The sequence below is a fragment of the Sebastes fasciatus genome, chromosome 18 (genome assembly GCF_043250625.1).
Source record: "Sebastes fasciatus isolate fSebFas1 chromosome 18, fSebFas1.pri, whole genome shotgun sequence".
In the NCBI taxonomy this organism is placed as follows: domain Eukaryota; kingdom Metazoa; phylum Chordata; class Actinopteri; order Perciformes; family Sebastidae; genus Sebastes; species Sebastes fasciatus.
In genome coordinates this window covers 29,372,853-29,387,003 of record NC_133812.1, presented here as the reverse complement: position 1 = coordinate 29,387,003, position 14,151 = coordinate 29,372,853, and the positions used below count along the sequence as shown (strand labels likewise).

Genomic DNA, 14,151 nt, shown 5'->3' with positions numbered 1-14,151 from the left:
GTCTGACTTTTCATTCAACCGAGAGAGAGAGAGAGTCATTTTGTCATCAAATTACATTATGTATAAATTATATATAATTTGTAAATTGTAATTTTGTGGTCTCTGCTTCTATTTCCATTTCACCCTCTTTCTTTGTCGCTCTCGCAGCCAAACTAGCTCTGGTTTCCAGTAAGACTTAGTGGAAGGGTCATTAAACGGCGTGTGTGCGTGTGTGTGTGTGTTCTAGGAAACCTGACGAAGCACATGAAGTCGAAGGCTCATATGAAAAAGTGTCTGGAGTTGGGAGTCTCCATGTCTTCTGTTGAGGACAACGAGGCGGACGAAGGAGGTAGGAAACACACACCAGAGATTAAACATACTACATTCCCTAGCTCCTAACTTTAACCCTCCGAGGCCCGCCGCCATCCCGACCGACTTTACTGTCTTTCAGCAGGTTCAGTTTTAAAGTTAGAGTGAAGATACTGGCATCGTATGAAACTAGAAAACCTGATGAATCCATCGGTACCAACCAGGTCAGACTAGCTTGACGTGAAGGAGGTTAAATAACGCTAGAAAGTTGGGCTAAAGTTTAAGATTTAAGCCCATTTAAGATAATCACAGCCTCATGAAACTTTACAGACACAAACTAGAGACCTAGAGCATTCAGAGGATGGATGGATCAGACTAGAGACCTAGAGCATTCAGAGGATGGATGGATCAGACTAGAGACCTAGAGCATTCAGAGGATGGGTGGATCAGACTAGAGACCTAGAGCATTCAGAGGATGGATGGATCAAACTAGAGACCTAGAGCATTCAGAGGATGGGTGGATCAGACTAGAGACCTAGAGCATTCAGAGGATGGATGGATCAGACTAGAGACCTAGAGCATTCAGAGGATGGATGGATCAGACTAGAGACCTAGAGCATTCAGAGGATGGGTGGATCAAACTAGAGACCTAGAGCATTCAGAGGATGGGTGGATCAAACTAGAGACCTAGAGCATTCAGGATGGATGGATCAGACTAGAGACCTAGAGCATTCAGAGGATGGATGGATCAGACTAGAGACCTAGAGCATTCAGAGGATGGATGGCTTTCCTAGATACATTGACAATAAGGGGGTTTCATCAAATTCATCTTCAGGTTCCAGCTTTCAGATGATGTACACCACTTCTATGTGACATCTACTGTTGACCTGCTATCTCCCCTAAAGACCCCCTGGACCCCTTAAAGAAGACTAAAACGGCTCTATTCAGGTCTCGGAGGGTTAACCAACATAACTAAACCCTCTAACCCTCAAACAGCCCTTTGAAGAAGTAAAGACCTCACCTGTCCTCATTTTCCAAAAATGTCCTCACTCTGAAGTCCTAAAACTCACACTGGTCCTCACAAAGACACATGTACGAGCACACACACACACACACGCACACACTGGAGGAAGTGCGATGACATCGTGCCGTCCCGTTGAGCGCCGCCTGCAGTGTCGTTGGCTCGGTGCGGTCGTTCAGGGACAATTAGTGTAATGGAAAGCAGAGCTCATCCTGACAGCCAGGACTCATGTCAACCAACCACACACTCCACACACACACGCCGCTTCAAAATAAAATAAAAACTTCCTTCCACCATTCCTATGAGTCTCTTATTAGATTATTATAATATTCCCACGAACTATTTTAAAGCCACATTTTTATTTTCCGGCATTTTACTGAGAAACAGAAACTAATGTTTGCAGTGTGTCGCCTCCGACCGGATTCACCGGCCTTCAGCCTGCCGTCTCATTAATCAGCTGATATGATAGAAGTAATCTGATCATTATTACCGGGGAACATGTTGTGGGCTGAGGGGGATGGATGTGATCTCACATGAAATATTCACTAATAATAAATTGTCATCGTCCGTGTCTCGGGGCGGTCGGAACAGATGAGTCTCGTTAATCTTCTGATGACTTCATAATAATGAAGCTGGAAATTAGTGGGATTAGTTTAATATTTGTGTTAATAACAACAACTTCTCTGTCGTCCTTCCAGTTGGTGTTGGTACATTTAGTCTCTAGACAGGGTTAGGGTTGGGGTTAGGGTTAGGGTTGGGGTTAGGGTTAGGGTTAGGGTTAGAGTTAGGGTTGGGGTTAGGGTTAGGGTTGGGGTTGGGGTTAGGGTTAGGGTTAGGGTTGGGGTTAGGGTTAGAGTTAGGGTTGGGGTTAGGGTTGGGGTTAGGGTTAGGGTTAGGGTTAGAGTTAGGGTTGGGGTTAGGGTTAGAGTTAAGGTTAGGGTTAGGGTTAGGGTTGGGGTTGGGGTTGGGGTTAGGGTTAGAGTTAGGGTTGGGGTTAGGGTTAGGGTTGGGGTTGGGGTTGGGGTTAGGGTTAGGGTTGGGGTTGGGGTTGGGGTTAGGGTTAGAGTTAAGGTTAGGGTTAGGGTTGGGTTAGGGTTAGGGTTAGGGTTAGGGTTAGAGTTAGGGTTGGGGTTAGGGTTAGAGTTAGGGTTAGGGTTGGGGTTGGGGTTAGAGTTAAGGTTAGGGTTGGGGTTGGGGTTAGAGTTAAGGTTAGGGTTAGGGTTAGGGTTGGGGTTAGGGTTAGGGTTAGAGTTAGGGTTGGGGTTAGGGTTGGGGTTGGGGTTAGGGTTAGGGTTGGGGTTGGGGTTGGGGTTAGGGTTAGAGTTAAGGTTAGGGTTAGGGTTGGGGTTGGGGTTAGAGTTAAGGTTAGGGTTAGGGTTGGGGTTGGGGTTAGGGTTAGGGTTGGGGTTGGGGTTGGGGTTAGAGTTAAGGGTTAGGCGGTTCACGGCTCCATTACCGTTATTACCGTCATATCGTACCGATGTCTGACTGATAGCTGGAGGTTATTTTCCACCATTTAGTCCACCAAATTAAATTTTACTTAAATTGACCCAAAGTGTGTGTGTGTGTGTGTGTGTTGGCTCAGTATTTAATTGGGACACACACACATGCATCTGGTTTTTGGGAGAGAGAGAGCTTCAGAAAGTCAGTGAGACATAAACATCTGTGGTTTGTGGAAAAAGGCGGTTGTATATGAGACTAACTGGAAAAGTAGTCGGGTGTTAGTGGAGCTGATTTCCTCTCAGAGCGGTCGGATAAATACGATGTTGAGCTTCTCTAGGCCGGAGAAGCACATTATAAATATTTGTTATATATTTCTATGATTCTGGCTGGATGGAACCATCAGGTCAGGATTAGTTCGGATCTTCATCGACTTTGACTCCAAACAAAACTTTTTAATTCCCAGAATTCCCCTTTTCGTCAGTTCTCAGCCAATCAGGCTCCGTTTTTATAAGACGGCCCGACCCTCGGCGACGGTTGGTCACCTGCCAACAGTAACTCTGCAGCTACTGTACAGCGAACCTCTGCCAACATCTGGCTGCTGTCCATCCAGCAGCAGAAACACAACGTCTCACATAACTTTGTTTTATTGTGTTTTATATTTTATTGGTTGGAGCTGCTGGGAACGAAGTTTACATTCACATCACATCTCTCTCTCTGCTACCACATATTAACACCAACTCCACTTCTCTTTCTCTTCTTCCTCTTCTTCCTCTTCTTCCTCTTCCACTTCCTCTACTTTCTCCTTTCCTCCTCTTCTTTTGCACCCTTTGCTTTCCTGTCTTCTTCTTCTTCTTCTTCTTCTTCTTCTTCTCTCGATTCCTCTACTATCTTATTTCCCCTCTCTTCCTCTTTTTCTTCCTCTTCCTATTCTTTTTTTTCCTCTTCTTCCTATATTTTCTCTTTTTCCTCTTCTACCTCTTCTTCTTCTTTATCTTCTCTCTCCTCTTCTTCCTCATCTGCTTCATTGTTTCCTCCTCCTTCTCTCCCACTTCCTCTACTTTCACTTTTTCCTCTTCTTCTCCCCCTTTTTCTCCTCTTCCTCATCTTTTTCGTCTCCTACATCCTCGTTTCTCATCGTCTTCTTTGTCTGCTCCTGCATCTGGATTCATTTTCCTCTTCTTCCTCTCAATTTTCTCCTCCTCTACTTTCTCTTCCTCCTCCTCCTCCTCCTCCTCTTCTAGATGTCGGAGAGGAAGGCCAGAGGTCTGAAAAGATGTCCCGAGGCGCCAGGGCGGATCACCAGTTCTCAGACGCCGACGACTCCGACGGCGGAGAGGATGACGGCGACGAGGTGGACGACGATGACGACGAAGAGGACGACTACGATGGCGACTCCACCCCTAAGACCCGTTCTCGGTCCACCAGCCCGCAGCCTTACAGCCTGCCGTCCATGTCCATCACGGCGGTGGCGTCCTCCTACCCGGCTCCTCACCTGTCTCATCACTCAGCGTCGGACCTCCTGGGCAACGCCACCAAGCCGCCGCTGTTTGGCTACTTCACCACCGTGCCGAGCATCCAGATCACGCCGCAGGCGCCGCCCAACGACCACGGCCAGACGGAGTACCAGCGAGGCCTGCAGCGGGCGCTTGGCGGCGGGCTGCTGGCTCCTCCCTCCTCCTCGTCCTCCATGGACGATGACCTCCCCGTCCCGTCCCCAGACTTCTCCTCCTCGTCCTCCCGACTGTCCTCGCCCGGGCTGGACCACTCCCGCTGCCCGTCCCCGAACTCCCCGTCCTCCTCGCCTTCAGCCCGCCGATACCTCTCCCCACGCCGCGACCTCTCGCCCCGCGCCGGACACCTCTCACCCCGGCGGGACACCTCCCCTCTGCGTCACATCTCCCCCAAGAGAGACCTGGGAGGAGGCTACCGGAGAGACCTGTCCCCCAGGAGGGGACACCTCTCGCTGCTCTCCCCTCTCTCTCGGCCCACGTCTCCGGCAGGAAGAGACTACAAGCGTGACCTTTCACCACGAGGGCGCCACAGGGCGATGATCCGGCCTGTTTCTCCTCGCCGAGGGCTCCACCAACACCTCCTCCACCAAAGGTGAGTCCATGGACTGACGGTTCATTACGTCTGTTGTTCACTTTGAAAATCTGGCACCTGGTCGGAGTACTTAAATATTTATTCTTCAATTCACAAGAATGATGCTCTGGAGAGTGTCCAGACTTTGGGGCCAAGCAGTCGGTCCTGTTTCAGACGGACACGCGGTCCGGAGTCGGTCCTGTTTCAGACGGACACGCGGTCCGGAGTCGGTCCTGTTTCAGACGGACACGCGGTCCGGAGTCGGTCCTGTTTCAGACGGACACGCGGTCCGGAGTCGGTCCTGTTTCAGACGGACACGCGGTCCGGAGTCGGTCTTGTTTCAGACGGACACGCGGTCCGGAGTCGGTCTTGTTTCAGACGGACACGCGGTCCGGACGCTGCACTGGGACATAAAAAAACAAGATCAGCAATGCAGGACTTTTGCTTGTAGAGGAATACTTTTATGCTGTTTTATTAAGTTAAAGATTAGATGAAGATTTAATGTGATATTTCTACTTGTTATGTGACTCCCAGCCAGCAGAGTGGATCGCGGGGCCTCAGGACGGGTCACCAGGCCGGGCTACTGGGTCAGACGGAGCTGGGACGCCGCAGAACCAGCGCAGAGATGGAGACGGTAAGCGTCCATAAAACTCCAGAATTAGAGACTCGATAATCGAGTCTGAGTTCTGTTACTCTTTATTTTACTCTTTAACGTGTCAGCCAACCTTTCTCTTTTTGGGGTCATGTACTGCCGGGTACGTTGTTGGTACGTAATGTGGATTTTAACATATTTAACCTTTTCCAATCTTTCCCTCTTTGTCAATTTGTCCCTTGTTTTTATGAAGCCTGGCAGCTTATTTGTAAAGTTGCGCTGAACCTTGAGTGTCTTGTTAGCTCTCCACTTTTAGGTGTTAAACTGTGATTGAGTGAACTTCCTGACGGTCCGGTGCGGTCCAGTGCGGTCCGGTGTGGTAAACCTGGAGCAGAGATGTGGGAACAGGACAGAAAGAAGAGAATAAAAGAGGGAGCAGAGGAGAAAAGCGTCTGGCAGACGGAGCAGAAACATTCAGAGAGGATGAGGGAATAGAGAGTCAGATAGACGAGAGAGGGATGATTGAAGATTGGGCTGCTGGGTTCTGCTGGTAATGGGATCTTGGCCGGCGTTGGTGTGGTTAATAACGCGGCTGTTTTTCTTCTTAAGAGCTCTACTTCAAACTCTGGCTTCTGCTGCTGCTGCTCCACTTAAACAAAGCGTGAAGCAGAGAGAGAGACCGGCTCGGCTCTGATAACCGACCGGCCTCTAAATGACACATTCATGTTTTAACCTCCGTTATTCAGCAACCAGTCGTTTCCCTTCATCTATGTGTTTCTCTTACCGACACCTGCCGACCAGAACAACCACACATTTCCATCTGTGCACTTTTCATCAAGACATTTATTTAGTTAGAATGATTTGGATTTCCATTGCGAAGCCTGAAATGTGTGTTTATCGTAGCTCACGCTGTCCAGGGAGAGAGTTTGTTTGTTCTGATCAAATTAAAAGAAACACATTTCAGATCGACTCACTGCTTCATGATTACGTCCATGTTTTCATGCTCATCTCCTCTTGTATTTCCAGGAACATTGTTTGGGCTCATCGTCGCTAGGGGAACGGGACCAGGGCGGTAGCCGCGGTAACCAGTCCAGCCCACCTCACCAGGTCCTGTTCAGTCACCTTCCTCTCCACTCTCAACTCCAGGTACTTCATTTGTTTTCTTTTATATCTTATTTTATTTGTTTATATTTCATTGTGTTTGAATTGTATATTTTGTCAAATTAATTTAATATAATTTTCTATAATCTATAATTTTATTTTGTACATATGAAATTATTTTATTGTTTTTTTTTTCTTTTACATATTTTTTTGTTTGTTTTATTTATATTCATTTTATTTCCATTTTTTATTTTGTTATGTTTATATAGTATATATTTTAAAATTCATTCATTCATTATTTTATTTTGTACATTTTATTTTAAGGTAATTTGTTAAAATAAATATATATATATATATAATTCACTTTATTTTGTACATATGATATTTTGGATTTTTATTTTATTTTTTATATATTTTTTGGTTTTTATTATTTTAGATTTTATGTTTTGTAAAATAAGCTAAATAAATCATAGCCAACAAAATAAATACAAAGATTATATAGTACATATTACATATATAAATATATTATAATACATCGGAAATTGTTTGTAGCATTTGTTGGGGACTATTTTCAGCGGCGGATGAATCCACGTTGTGTGCTCTAGGGAGTATCGGTGGCAGCAGGACGCTGTGTTTTTAATAATAAAGATGATGGAGCTCTGTGGTTTAGAGGACGGAGATGTTTACAAAGAAGAGAAATATCACCAGATGTGACTCAAACTATGATTTTGATTTCAGGTGCGTTCTCCGTTCCCGATGATCCCCATCGGAGGGATCCAGATGGTCCACTCCGTCCCCACGTCCATCAGCTCCCCGCTGGGCCAGCAGGGGGCGCCGCACATCGCATCCCGCCTGCTGATGCAGAAGAGCACGTCGGAGGAGTCCACCGCCAGCGAGGCCGCCTCCCCTCATTTCACCTCCTTCACCGAGAGGGGACTTCGACTAGGAGGAGGAGGAGGAGGCGAGAGGCTGAGGGAGTCGACGTCACCTCACCCGTCATCGCAGGAGAGGGAAGCAGGAGGAGGAGGAGGAGTGAGGCCGGAGCAGGAGGAGAGCATCCAGACCTGCACCAAGGCCATCGCCTCGCTCTGCATCGACTCGGAGGAGCTCGCCGAGAGAGGAGGAGTAGGAGGAGTAGGAGGAGGAGTAATAGGGGATAGAGGGAAGGATGGAGGCAGAACTTCCTCCTCCTCCTCTCCCTCTCCTTCTGCGTTGTCCTACGACTCCCAACTGCAGCGCTCGCCATCCATCTCCACGTCGCCGCCGTCTCCTCACCCTTCGCCGTCTCCTCCACAAGGTCCCGGGATTCAGCACTTTAGGGGCCTGGAGCTCAGGCCCCCCCACCCATCCATCCCCGCCTCCTCCCCTCACTACTCCTCCTCCTCCTCCCCCTCTCCCGCCTCCTCTCCTCACCCTCCCAGCCCCGGATCTGAAAGCCTCCAGCCGTCCAGACCTCTGAAGCTGGAGAGAGACAGGGAGGCGGAAAGCACAAAGAGAAGCAGAGAGGCGTCGTAGGGCTGCAGGAGACCGCCGTGGATTTCCTTTTGTTGTTGTTTTGGATGATAGGAAGGGATGAAGTGCAACAGAGAGAGAAAAAATGACTTTTGCACACTTTACACACTTCAGTTTATACACACATACACTCTCTCTCTCTCTCACACAAATACAAAGAACAACTTGTCAAACAGACTAAAACACGACTGGACGTCTGCAGTTCTGATTTGTGCAGCATGCCTGTCCTAACCGGGGCCTGCTCTCAGAAACCTATTTAAAGACTTTAAAGAGGATCACATGTACGGTAACTCCACCAACACGAGCCCGACCAAAATCTGCTAAAACACAAAAGGACTCTGGTTAAAGCGGTACGTCGAGAAAAGACTAAATGAGCTACGTGTGTGCCTTTTCTTTCATCTTTTGTGTTTGTTTTGTGCTTATATTCTTATAAGCAGACAAAGCAGGAAGGTAAATGTAAATACAATATTATCACGTATCAGCTTTGTAATAAATGCAATCCCTCCTCCCTCCTCCCTCCTTCCTCCTTCCTCCTTCCTCCTCCCTCCTCCCTCCTTCCTCCTTCCTCCTTCCTCCTCCCTCCTTCCTCCTTCCTCCTTCCTCCTCCCCTCTCTCTCCCGTGTTTCCTTTTGGACACCTTAAAGTCTCGACAAGCGATGTGAAGTTATGGATATTACTATTACGTACGGTTGCACTAAAACATATTTTTATATGAGTGAAATTTTAAAAATGGCTTTTTTTGTGTACAGCAGCAATTCTATAATACTATTTATTATTGTTACCATGTTTCATAAATTGTAAATTTTTTCTTAAATGTCGTGGATGCCTTTTTCTATGTAAAGCATGAGGTTTTTTGCTATCGCTGACATTAGGGCGAGGATATGTACACTGTAATATGGCTTTATATGTTAGACCTATTTATATATCTGTCTGAGTGAGCCCCCTCTGCTTGGAGGTATATACACATAGAAGTAAGATTTACCAGATATTTACCCAGCATATGATACATACAGTATATAGAATCTATCTGTCTATCTATCTATCTGCACTTAACATTTAGAAGGACATTCACATTAAGGTTTCGCTAGTTTGCTTGTACATTTTTCTCTGCTGCTCTTTGCCGTTCCCCCCCGCTCGGGATTTCTCTTGTTTTTTTTACTTTCGTGGTTTTATTATTTTCATTTTTACGATGCAGACTCGCTCTCAGCATTAAGTGAATGAACATGCCTTCTTGCACCGTGGCATTCTGCTCAGCTGTTGGTTTTTATACACACCCCATACACACCACAACCTCCCCCCATACACCCCCCGACCTCCCCCCATACACCCCCCGACCTCCCCCCATACACCCCACGACCTCCCCCTATACACCCCCCGACCTCCCCCCATACACCCCACAACCTCACCCCATACACCCCACGATCTCCCCCCATACACCCCCCGACATCCCCCCATACACCCCACGACCTCCCCCCATACACCCCACGACCTCCCCCCATACACCCCACGACCTCCCCCTATACACCCCACGACCTCCCCCCATACACCCCACGATCTCCCCCCATACACCCCCCGACATCCCCCCATACACCCCCCGACCTCCCCCCATACACCCCACGACCTCCCCCTATACACCCCACGACCTCCCCCCATACACCCCACGACCTCCCCCCATACACCCCACGACCTCACCCCATACACCCCACAACCTCACCCCATACACCCCACGATCTCCCCCCATACACACCACAACCTCCCCCCATACACCCCCCGAACTCCCCCCATACACCCCACGACCTCCCCCCATACACCCCACGACCTCCCCCTATACACCCCACGACCTCCCCCTATACACCCCCCGACCTCCCCCCATACACCCCACAACCTCACCCTATACACCCCACAACCTCACCCCATACACCCCACAACCTCCCCCCATACACCCCACAACCTCACCCCATACACCCCACAACCTCCCCCCATACACCCCACAACCTCACCCCATACACCCCACAACCTCCCCCCATACACCCCACGACCTCCCCCTATACACCCCACGATCTCCCCCCATACACCCCACGACCTCCACACTCCTCCCCAACATGGTGGTAGCTCCACTTTCTGAAAAACGACTTTGCTTGAATGGTTTTATTCGTCGGATATCTGAACGGGGAAAACATTCCAGTCCGTGTAAATACTCAGTCCACCCCCCCTAAACACACACACACAAACACACACACACACACACACACACACACACACACACATGTACATTGTTTTGGCATTGATGCACATTGTTGCCATGGCAATCAACCCTCCTTATTTAATGGTTTTATTCTGGGGACACGTCTACAAACACACCAAACTCTCTGACTAATGCACCTTATATTTCTGAAAGTCCCAGCACTCTGATCAGTTGTTCTTTTTGCAGCAAACTTTTGATTGAAATGGAAATGTTTAGGAGGAGAACTGCTCTACGCTCTGAACCCAGAAACTGTCTGAATAATAATCATTTACCAGTTGTGACATTGAGGCTTTCTGCACTGCTGTTTTGGACCCTCCTCGTCTCCTGGACATCCCTTCTCTTTGTAGCTAAGCAATATTTAGCCAGAGCTCTGCTCACCAGCAGGGAGTGTATTTGTTGCAAGGCAACAATAAGCGTTTTTAAAAATCCTAAAATCAGGAGACGAAGGGAGCAGCAGGAGGTTGCGGTGATTTCAGCGACTACTCTTTTGACAGTTTTTGGGTGGAGTCGGGCCGGCTGCAACGTGAGTGTGTATCTCTGTACTCTGTATCGGTGTGTATTCGACCAGTATATCCTCTTCTTACGACTTTTTTCTATTTGGATCCTCCCTCTGTTATGTACACTTATCATGACGACAATGATGTCTTTTAAAAAAAAAAATCTCTTTCTCTCTTTCAAAGATATCAAAGCACAAAGTCATTGTATAGAAATGACAACAATACAAAAAATAAAAGGACAAAAAAAAGGTAAACGTGCATATAAAAGGGTAACTTTTGTGATGGTGTTCTGTGGAATTAATACATATATCATGTATGACCCCAGTTGCAACAAGGAATCGCAGTAGAAGTGGAAAAAATGGATTGTTGTTTTCAAATAAATATGAATAGAATCATTTCTTTGTCTGCTTGTTATTGTCTTTTAGTGATGATGGTAGGTTTTGTTCGTGCCACGTCAGCCCGTTATCCTGAACAGAACCACATGGCTCATTATTACGCAAAATAATCTCATCGGACCTTCTTCAATATTATTTTTCCTGCCTATGAGCCGCCATCCTCTATCTCCGGTTGGCTTACACTGATATTCTGACCCTAAACCTAACTAATCTCACTCCTCACACCTAAACCCAACCAACAACCAACCAACGAAGACATTCAAGACAAGATGGGAAGATCCGATGATGTCATTCTGCATAATAATTAGCCATGTGCTTCTGTTTGTTGAATGGAGAATGTGTGGGTGCGCTCCTTTTCATACAGCCGGGGTGCAATACGACGAGAAGTGATGATGGCCGGCGAGGGAGGAGCATACCTCTTAAACGGAGGGTAAACATGAGCCGGTGGGAGGAAGCTTCCCGTTAAACAAAGCGTGGATCTGTCTGAGCGATCAAGGTTTATTGTTAATTGTTAATAGTCGTTAATTGTTGATGCTCTGCTGTATGTTAAATATAAACCGACTTCACTCATCTATTTAACATTGCATTGTTGCTCGACATCAAGATTTACCGTGTTGTGTTTGTATCAGCCATGTGGTCGAGGTACGGGTACATGCCGCCTTCGCCAATGAATCGAGGCATCCGATGAATGGGCCGGCAGACGCGCCTTTTAAACGATATGCAGACTCCGCCTACTCGGTGTACCACAGGCATACGCCGGCGTGGTAATGGTGCGGATCCACTATTTCCACAGTGATCTTTTGGGCTGTTAGAACAACCGGCAGTCCCCTTAACAAGACCAGATTATTTTAATTCAATCAAGTGCTACAATGTCAATGTAGTCCAGATTAAGATCAATAAAGTCCATCTATCTAACAGTGCTTTTAATACCAATAGCAGTGCAGTTACAGTACACTATCGGTATTGACAGCAACAGTAGTAGTAGCAGTAACAGCAGCTGAAGCAGATGTCGTACCAGTAGCCGGAATAGGAGACATATAGTAGCATTGTCAGAAATAGCAGATTCACAATCAGATTCATTAATTACCAGCCGCGTCAGCGACGCTTGTATTACTCATCTCGTTCGAAGATGGGCGCGGTCTGAGCAACGGTGCGGTGCGGTGAGGGTAGGAAGTGGGGAGTGGCCACTCCACTTTACGCCCCTGGACTCATTTGGCGTCGTGCCTGATGTGATCCCATCACAGAGATATGTTTATATATATCTACATCGTCATCGTCCGGCTTGCCTCTCCTTCATACCTCCTGTTTATTGTTGGTTCTCTGTCTGTCTGTTTGTGTCTGTTTGTGTCTGTTTGTGTCTGTTAGTGTCTGTGTGGGCGTGGCGCTCCACTTCCCTCCTGCTGCCAATCAACCTCTCACACCTGAGACTCATCCACTCATCGGGCTCCGGCAGCAGCTCCTCTCCAGCAGCAGCTCCTCTCCAGCAGCAGTCGAGCCGTAGAGCCGTGGAGTCGGGGTACGTCCACTCTGAGTGTTTTATTTAAAGCTGCTGTTTTAGTTAAAAACAATAAAACTGATATATTTGTCATAGTTTGAGATACTGATAAATTTACCTGGTTGCAACATGCAGCTGACCCAGTTAGCAGATAACATCTCTCTGAAACACATCCAGCGTGGGGTTCTGGGGTTATTTGTAAATTAAATCATACAAGTTTAATGTCCGGAAGTGGTGCCTCTGTTCTGGCAGTATTGGTGGGTGGGAAGCTGGTGAGGGATCATATAAGTGTCACTTCGATCGGGATGCTAGACAGCTTTTAAATCCTTTTTTAAAAATGTAAATCCATGCATATCACACGGCTGCTACACTTCCCTCAGACCAACAGCATCAGAGATTATAGTCTGAAGTGAATCATTCATCCCAGAGCAGGAAAATAGGTTAAAAAAGTCAAGAATAGCAGTTTTCCACACATCAAGCTCATCAGTGCTTCACATGTCTTTCACATTTCTTCATATTCTGTCTGGTGCTCCTGCCGACTGTCAATCAGTCAATCAAACACGTCCAACATCCCCTCAGAGACTTGGAGGCTCAATTAACAGTTTTAAAAATCTATTTCCAAACACCCTTTTCTTCTCATCAAAAAGCAAAAAGCAAAACTTTGACTGCAAAAGCAGCAAGTTCTCTAATTTCACGCTCACAGACCGCTATGAGCTGCTAGAGCTCTCTAGAGACCGGTCTGTAGACCAGCGGCTTTTATTTCCTTGTTGACGGATAGTTTGTTTAAATATCACAAAACAAATGTCCATTATAAATGAACAGGAACCTGTGGTTATCTGCCTTTATGGAGTTGAAAAGCTCCAAAGGTTGTATTGTTAGATAAAATAGTAATAGTGGTACGAGTTAGTTTTTTAGTCCAGTGCTTTAAGAGCTGGTTTAAAGGTCTAAAGCCTGTTACAGTTACATACTGCTTACTACTGAGGAACACAGTATGTACTATATACTGTGTTCATCAGTAGTACTGTATGTAGTAGGAGGTTACGAATACAGTCAAAGAAAACAAAAGACAGAAACAAAAACACATATTGGTGTCGGTATCAGGCGATATTGGAGGGATCCATCCATCCATCCATCCATCCATCCATCCATCCATCCATCCATCCATCCATCCATCCATCCATCCATCCATTCATCCATCCATCACCCATCCGTCCATCTATCAATCTATCCATGCATCCATCCATTCATCCATCACCCATCCATCCATCCATCTATCCATCTATCCATCTATCCATCCATCATCTATCAATCTATCCATGCATCCATCCATTCATCCATCATCCATCCATCCATCCATCCATCCATCCATCCATCCATCCATCCATTCATCCATCCATCACCCATCCGTCCATCTATCAATCTATCCATGCATCCATCCATTCATCCATCACCCATCCATCCATCCATCCATCCATCTATC

The 14,151-nt window shown here is 46.9% G+C and overlaps 1 protein-coding gene across 10 annotated transcripts in view; it reads left to right on the top strand.

Annotated features, from left to right (window-relative positions):
* The window catches only part of hivep2a (HIVEP zinc finger 2a), a 116,035-nt gene extending 104,859 nt beyond the window's left edge, over positions 1 to 11,176 (top strand). For all 10 annotated transcript variants that reach the window (XM_074616661.1, XM_074616667.1, XM_074616669.1 and 7 more), the window contains 5 exons: positions 227 to 328; positions 3,994 to 4,855; positions 5,369 to 5,468; positions 6,453 to 6,572; positions 7,266 to 11,176. In XM_074616661.1, coding sequence (XP_074472762.1) covers positions 227 to 328; positions 3,994 to 4,855; positions 5,369 to 5,468; positions 6,453 to 6,572; positions 7,266 to 8,042 — 1,961 coding nt within the window. In that variant the 3' untranslated portion in view covers positions 8,043 to 11,176. The remainder of the gene's footprint in view (positions 1 to 226; positions 329 to 3,993; positions 4,856 to 5,368; positions 5,469 to 6,452; positions 6,573 to 7,265) is intronic.
* The last annotated feature ends 2,975 nt before the right edge of the window (positions 11,177 to 14,151 follow it).